General features: G+C 34.0%; 1 protein-coding gene across 1 annotated transcript; it reads right to left on the bottom strand.

The window, feature by feature from the left end:
• Window positions 1–4,807: 4,807 nt before the first annotated feature.
• On the bottom strand, window positions 4,808–5,980 carry LOC132639326 (uncharacterized). The gene has a single exon (XM_060355779.1). The coding sequence runs from the start codon at window positions 5,978–5,980 to the stop codon at window positions 4,808–4,810; it is 1,173 nt and encodes a 390-aa protein (XP_060211762.1).
• Between the last annotated feature and the right edge of the window lie 1,730 nt (window positions 5,981–7,710).

A 7,710-nucleotide genomic window follows, 5' to 3' on the forward strand; every position in this document is an offset into this window, starting at 1 on the left:
TTCGGACATGTGAAGAGGAGGTGTGTGGATGCGCTAGTAAGGAGGTGAGAGAGGTTGGCTATATACAACAGGAGTTAGGAGAGGTAGAGGTAGGTCGAAAAATAACTGCAGAAGGTAATTAGACAGGACATGACACAATTTTAGCTTACTGAGGACATGACCCGAGATAGGAAGGTGCGGAGGTCGAGGATTAGGCTAGAAGGTTAGTAGGTAGCCGAGCGTTTTCCTTACTAGTAGTACTAGTTAGTAATCTCATAGTTTCTTTTCTTCGGTGTGTATTACTATATGTTGCATCATTTGATTTCTATCATGTTATTTTGTTGTAATATTTTTCTTGAGACTATGCTTCAAATCCTTTTCTTTTCTTTCGAGCCAAGAGTCTATTGAAACAACCTCTCTACCCTACAAAGGTAGAATAAGGTATGCATACATCCTACCCTTCCCAAACTCTATTTATGAAACTACACTGGGTATGATATTTTTGTTGTTATCTGAAAGTGAACAGGTATATATAATCATAATTAGCAATGCACTGGACAAATGGACAAAAGGGACACGATTCTTACATGAAATGATTGATCACACCAATATCAAATGACATATTTCCACAACTATATATTCTCTTCACTCTCTCTCCCTCTCAAAATACCAAGTTAAAAATAAGAGAAGAAAGAAAACTCAACAAACTAGAAGGGAATTCAGAGGTTTAGATACACAATTCTTAGTTATGGAAAGTTTTGTATTTTTGTTTTACGTTAGTGAACTTGCCCAGCGGCCAACACATCTCACATATTGTAAAGTTTATAGGAAACGCATTTACTTTTAAAGCGAAATTTATTTAAAGAGTGACATGTATGTCTTTCATGAAAATCGTCAAAAAACGAAAAAAAATAGTGTATGTAAACCCTAAGTCGGTCAAGCCAGTAAACAAATACGAGTGAATCCCCATAAACATGTGATTATTTCTCGATTAACGGATCATAGTGTAAAAATCTCGAGGTCAAAATAGGTCTTAAGTAAATTGCTTAGTCCAATATGTTATGGTCTGTTTCAAAGTATAAATATATAATTAGCTTAATGTTTGTCTTTATAGACATATAAAACTGGCTTCCACCATCTTCCAGGATATCAAAAGCATGACAAATTTTAAAATGTTATTTAGTTGATCATTCTGTTAATGAAGCATGAAAAGTAGAGGCAACTAGGAAACATACATAAGCAGTATAGGTAGACATGTTGGTGCCTAGTCGATCTAAAAAGGTGTCTCACTCTTTGACATTACCCTTTAAAATAAGAGGCTTAACTTGTATACACTTACCGTACGTGTGAAACTCGCTTATTTTTTTGTTACTAATCTAATTATTATAAGTATTTACCTGTATTTATCTTTTTAAGTGATTTGATTTGATGGTGTAAAAAGTTCTCTACACTATTAAATGTCCAGAACTTAAACTCATAAAAAAAATAAGTTTAAATTATAGTATAAATTATTGGTGTAATTTTTTTCACTATCAGATTACTAAAAAAAATGTCTACATATTATAAATATGTGATTTGTAATTTTGAAATTATGACAGGTTCCGTAAAAGCAAGCAGCTAAAACTTGTTACGTGGGATTTCTAATCTAGGAAAGGTACAGGTTATCCAAATGACCTGATTTTTTATGATGACCATGTATATATATTTAATCAGACTCTAAAATAATACTACAAGGTGGTAAGATTTTCAAGGTAAAAAGTGGTAGAACTAATTAATTAGCGAGAAACCAGGAGCCGCATAAGCCAAGTAAAACCAACAAAACTATAGTTTAATTAGCTTCACAAAAATTGGACAAGCCCAATGAGGTACGTACTTCGATGGAAACAAAAATAGACAGGCTCTTGCTTTCTTGTTTCTCTTGTTTCCTTAACATCATAAGCGATCTGTTGTTCAGCATTTAAATTCAACAATCTTCAATTTTTAAAATTCAATATATATATCTTCTTTCTTGATATATATTTAGCAGAACTCTCACTTCGCTTCTCTTCGAAAATCTTCATGTCATTGAGACCCAATACTTATTTATCTGCATGTTCATGCTAACCAAACCCTTAAATTAAGCTCTTCTAAAATCACCATTCAATGTATTTATATGTTAGCTAGTATCATTATCTTCATACAAATCAAGTCAAATATTTGCATCTTTTGGCATTCCTCAAATTTTGAGAAGAACAACAGTTCTTCTCAAATGTCAATCACTATAACCTCTCTTCTTATTATTTTCCTTCTGTTCCATGCATGTAATGCTCGGTCACTTGGTGCCCTCAGCAAGGTTTGTTCCTTTTCTATTATAATTCCATTTTTTTCTCCTGCTTATATGTTTATTTTGGAGTTTAAATTCTATGCATTACACAACCAGATTACTTATAAGGTAATTACAAGTAATCAGTAACCTATTAGTAGTAATTAATATGATAACTAACACATGCTAAGGTAAACTCATACTGATAAGTATAAAAAGTTTTTATACAGAATCACTTGTATATAATGTTATGAGTATATAATGCATATCTTGATAAAAGTTGAAAACTAAAATTGATTTTTTGGATGTTTCTTGCAGAATGAGAAGGATTCAAGTATGGCTGGGGTTTCTGTCCCATCGGATGTAGAAGTAAAACTGTCAGCGGAGCTAAATAAGGAAATGAAAAGGGTGGCAGAGTATAATTTGGATTACTTACCACCAAGAACACACCCTCCTGTTCACAACTGATGAGCCGAGCTTATGTCGCTGCATTTAAGTTCATCTCAGTCCCTCTGAAACAGATCGATGAGTATTCTAGTAAAATTTTGAGCCTTAGGAAATTTGGCTCTTAATTTTACGTTTTGATGACTCTATTAAGTTTTCATATATTAATATTATCATATGATAGCATTTTGCTTCATGATATAGCACCAAGTCTTGAAGGCTATGTTATACCACATGTATATTCAACTTATATATAATGGAAATTGAGCATGAGTTCTATGAGCTCCTCTACTTATGCCCTATCAATTTGATGAGTACTCCACTACTTTTGCTTTGGGCTCTTTTTTTTTTTTTTTTTTTTTTGGGATGTTGGAAAAAACTAAAAAGGTTTACAGTCTTTCAAAAGCCAGCAACACCGTTTAGGTCTGCCAGGAGAAAAAACTTCATATCCTTGAGCGCATTTCTCCAGATTATCAAATTTTCATTATGATTGTGTCCTTCATTTGCCAGGAAATTGACACATTGGTGTGCCTCTTTCCAGATATGTTTAATAGTGGCCTATATTCAACAAATATTTGCAGTCTTCAACAATAGCACTGAGAGGATAATGTTGAATGTCCTCATCCTTAATAAGCTTTGACAGCAAGAAGATAGTCCGTTTCCACCTCTCTCCTTGGTAGCCCATTGTCTTAGCTACATTTAGCCCTTTTTTATGCTCCACAATTTTGTAGCGAGGCTAGATGCAGGTTTCAACTTACCAGAGTTTCCTAACAGTCATTTTCCAGCTTGACCATCTCTAAAGATAATGGAGCATGCATGCCGTTGGTAGGAAGGCAATATTATTAAGTAATAGCCACATAATATATGTTTGATTTTATTTGGTGTTTTGCCCCAGATCCAATTGAATAAGGGTTTGGGAAGATTAGGAAGTTGTTGTATATGAGTTGCATACGGAGAAGATGTGGAAAAAATGTCATCTGATTTCCAAAAGAGGACTCTATATATGTGTCTCGGTTTAGGGGGCATGGTTCGAATTTTGAGAATCAAAACTTTTTAATATAATTTGGCATTGAATCTATCATGGAATCTTTAAATTTTTTGAACAAAATTTACAAATTTAGGAACAACATAAAAAGTATTATAAATTACAATAATTGACAATTCAAAACATTTATAAGGCATATGAAAACTCACGATAAAAAATAAAAAAACTCATTTGTTTCTCGAAACTCAAAGATACCACATAAACTGTGATGAGATGAGTACTATGTAGTCCTTTTAGATCACCATCTACATAAATTTGTCAAAGATTCAACTTTTAATCTTTTGAGTTACTTATTTTCATTGAACAAAAAAAATATTTTATATTTTAAGCTCTTAAGCCCTTTTAATAAATCTTTTTTTGACATTACTCAAGACAATGTATTTATCAAAAAGTTTTTGAAATTTCAAAAGATAGCTCTTTAGGCCTTCAAATATAAGAAGTATTATCTTTAGGCCTTCAAATATAAGAAGTACATCATATAATACTCTTTTTATTTCAATTTACGTGAACTTATTTGACCGATCACATAATTTAGAAAATAATTTTTAATTTTTAAAATTTGTGATCTTAAACATGTCATAATACTGTGCAACCGGCACTTAACAAGTTATGTTTAAGCCAAACGAACCCTTAAACCCAATGTAAAGAAATAAGTAGAATACAAAGTAGAATTTCAGACAACTCCGTACCGCATGCAAATGGGAAATCGGGCAGCAGAGACAAATCCGAAATAACTTAAAAAGATTCGACCTTTAGAATTTTTGTACTAAACTTGTTGGACTTTTGAGGTTACATAATCTATTTGTTATTAAAATCAGTTTTTTTTTTTTTTAATATTAAGCTATCACCATTAGGTTGTGAGCTTGAGGTGTGGGGGGTTTGGCTTAACCCCTACCATGTTAATTAATAAGATAAACTTACATGACTATAGGGGGACATGGAACCTTGCCTCTAGTCTACCAAAAGATAGATTGAAATCAATCTATAGGAAGGAGTTAGCCTATACAAAGTTCCTTCCTTAAGACTAAAGATTGTACTTAACTAACAAAAAAGTTACATTTCTCAAATCTTCTCCTAAAATTGGGCATTTGAAGCTTATCTAAATGTAAGATGCCTTTAACTTCTCTGGGCAGATCTTGATAATTTGTGTAGATGATTGAGTTGCCACTAGTTGAAGCGTTTTTAGCCAAGAAATCAACCACTTGATTGGCCTCTCTGAAGCAGTGACTGAATGTAGCATTAGCATTTCTCAGAGTGTTAGTGGTATCTTGAATGATGTGCTTCAACTTGAGATTGTTGGTATCCTTTTGATTGCTCATATTAGTGATAATAGCAGAATCCAACTCAATGTCAAAGTTATTGAGTCCATGTTGTATACACCATCTGCTACCATAGTTTGCTGCCATAGCTTCTGCATGGTTACTACTAAAGCAGTCTACAAAGAGTGAAAAGGCCATAATGAAATCATCCTGATCATTTCTAAGTACTCCACTAATTCCAGCCTTGTTGTTGCTTCTGATAAAACTTCCATCTGTATTTAACTTAAGCTTGCCTTCATCTGGTTTGTTCCAACATACTGTCAAACACTTTACCACTGGTTTCAACCTCTCTATGTAATCACACATATTGCTCCAAATTCCATCAGTAGACACCTTTGGAAAGGAGTTATTGATTGCAGCTTTGATATTCAGAATGCATTGAATGACCATATTGTATTGATAAAAATCTTCTTTTGTCACCATATTTACAAGAAGTCCAAGCTTTCCAAATTTCCCAGCATATGATAGTGGGGGAAATCTATAGTAAGAGTTTGTTGACTCCATTCTTAGGTTTGGTTCTCCACCATATTGAAGCACTCTTCTAATAGAGATATTCTGATGTTTGATACCAAGAGGTGCTCCAATCTTTTCCCACAAATTGATAGCAGACTCACCTTGCACAAATACATGTTGTATAGTCCCAATATGAAGAGTACTACAACACAAACATTCAATATCATCTTGGTTCCCAAACTTTGCCTTTACATCATTGAAAGGTAGCTTGCCAAAGTACAATCTCCAACAAATAAAGGAAAATTTGAAAGGGACTGAACTGTGCCAAATGTGACTGACGTTGAAGTTCTTTGTTCTGTGATTTCTGACAATGTTCCATGCACTCTTATTGGTATATTTGCCATCTTCTGAGTTTTTCCATATTGCATAATCCTTCATCTCACCATTTTCTAAAGGGGTAGTACTTATATTGCCCACCTGAGCAGGAACTGTATTGTACAGTTTTTGGAGATTCCAATTGTTATTGATGATTTCCTCTTAAATACTTTCCAAACACTTTGTAGGCGTTGGCCATGAAAACTAAATATTTTTCACTTTATTTGGAATTTTGAAGTTGGAGTTTTAAAAAAAAAAAAAAAAAAACTAAATTTATGATTTATTATAAACAGAATTCTCAAAAAGGGGACAGTTACATGATAATCATCCTGCAAAGAATGACAAAACCATCCTTGCACAGTCAGAGGGGTTTCCTCTCTATACTATAAGCTCTCAAAAACTAATTTAGAACAAATGTTGAATCTGCTTATATTTAACATATTCACCATTTGTTCTATACAAGTTAGCCAATGCCTACTTTCTTTTTCCTAATCCTGAAATTGGTCATGCCATACTTGTCCAATCTATAAGCACCAACCGCAGTCTTAGGTAGATTTTGAGGGTCTTGAAACACACTATTCAGACCATACACAGAGCCTTGTTTTGATGTGATATTTGCTACAGAGTTAGCTTTTCTGTAACAGTGTTGTACAGATCCTTCTAGTTTGCAAAGCTAGTCTTGAATCTCTGTTATCATCTGTTGGGATCTCCATGGTGGATTGTTAATTCCTTTGATCATGTCCATCATCAGCTTAAAGTCCATCTCAAGTATGATGTTATTCCATCCCATGCTTGAGAAATAGTGAAACCCAAGTCGAGCAGCCTTGATTTCTGCTGCATTATTGTTGGAGAATTCAAGGGATTCAGAGTAAGCTAGCACCATCTCTTCATCATCTATTTTGATAATGCCTCCTTGCTCCAGCTTTCTTCATATCACTCATGGAGGTTCCATCAGTGTTGATTTTGAATTGTTGTTGTTGTGGCCTCTTCAAACTGGAAAGCTAATAATAGGAGTTGAGTAGTTATCTGCAAGCACATATCTTTCCAAGACAAGTGAAGGCTAATTGTGTAAAGTGTTTATACAAGATTTTGATTTGAAAAAGCACCTGATTAACAAATTTATTGATAGACTAGAACTGTTGGCCATACCTACTATCCTCCCTTCTCTTACATAACTCCCAATTTATATATATTGGGACAGTGTTGCATTGGAACTTTTGTAAAGCATTAGAGTTACCAGAGGCCCACCAACTCCATAATACTTGTATGATAGTATCTTTATGCATTTTAATAGCCAAAGGATTAGCAAAGAAATTCTAAACTCTTTTAGCTATGTCCCCTTCCACAAAAACATAGTACATTGTCTCAGACTGAGGATTAGTGCAAAAATTGCATCTGGAGACAGCTTGTTGCCCAAATTTTACCGACATATCATCAAAAGGAAGCTTCTTTTTAAGCAGTCTCCAATTAAGAAAGGCTACTTTGAAAGCAATCTCTTTCTGCCAGAGGTTTCTATAATATCATTTTTGTTTTTCCTTTCTCTGGTAAGCTCCCAGGCAGAAGCAGTGATAAATTTTCCATCATTGTTGATAGTCCAGATAAAAGTGTCTGGGGAGTTTACCTCAGCAATACGAATGTTTTCAATAAGACACCGAAGGTTGGGAGGGACAGTAGCCTCAAGCTTACTAGAATTCCAGCTTCTGTCAATGATGAACTCTCTAACAAGGGTGTTTCCTGGCTTTGGACCTGGTTCTAATAATTTAGAAAGAGGGCCCATACAGTCCAGTTGTCCC

This window comes from Lycium barbarum, chromosome 5, assembly GCF_019175385.1.
Source record: "Lycium barbarum isolate Lr01 chromosome 5, ASM1917538v2, whole genome shotgun sequence".
Classification (NCBI taxonomy): Eukaryota; Viridiplantae; Streptophyta; class Magnoliopsida; order Solanales; family Solanaceae; genus Lycium; species Lycium barbarum.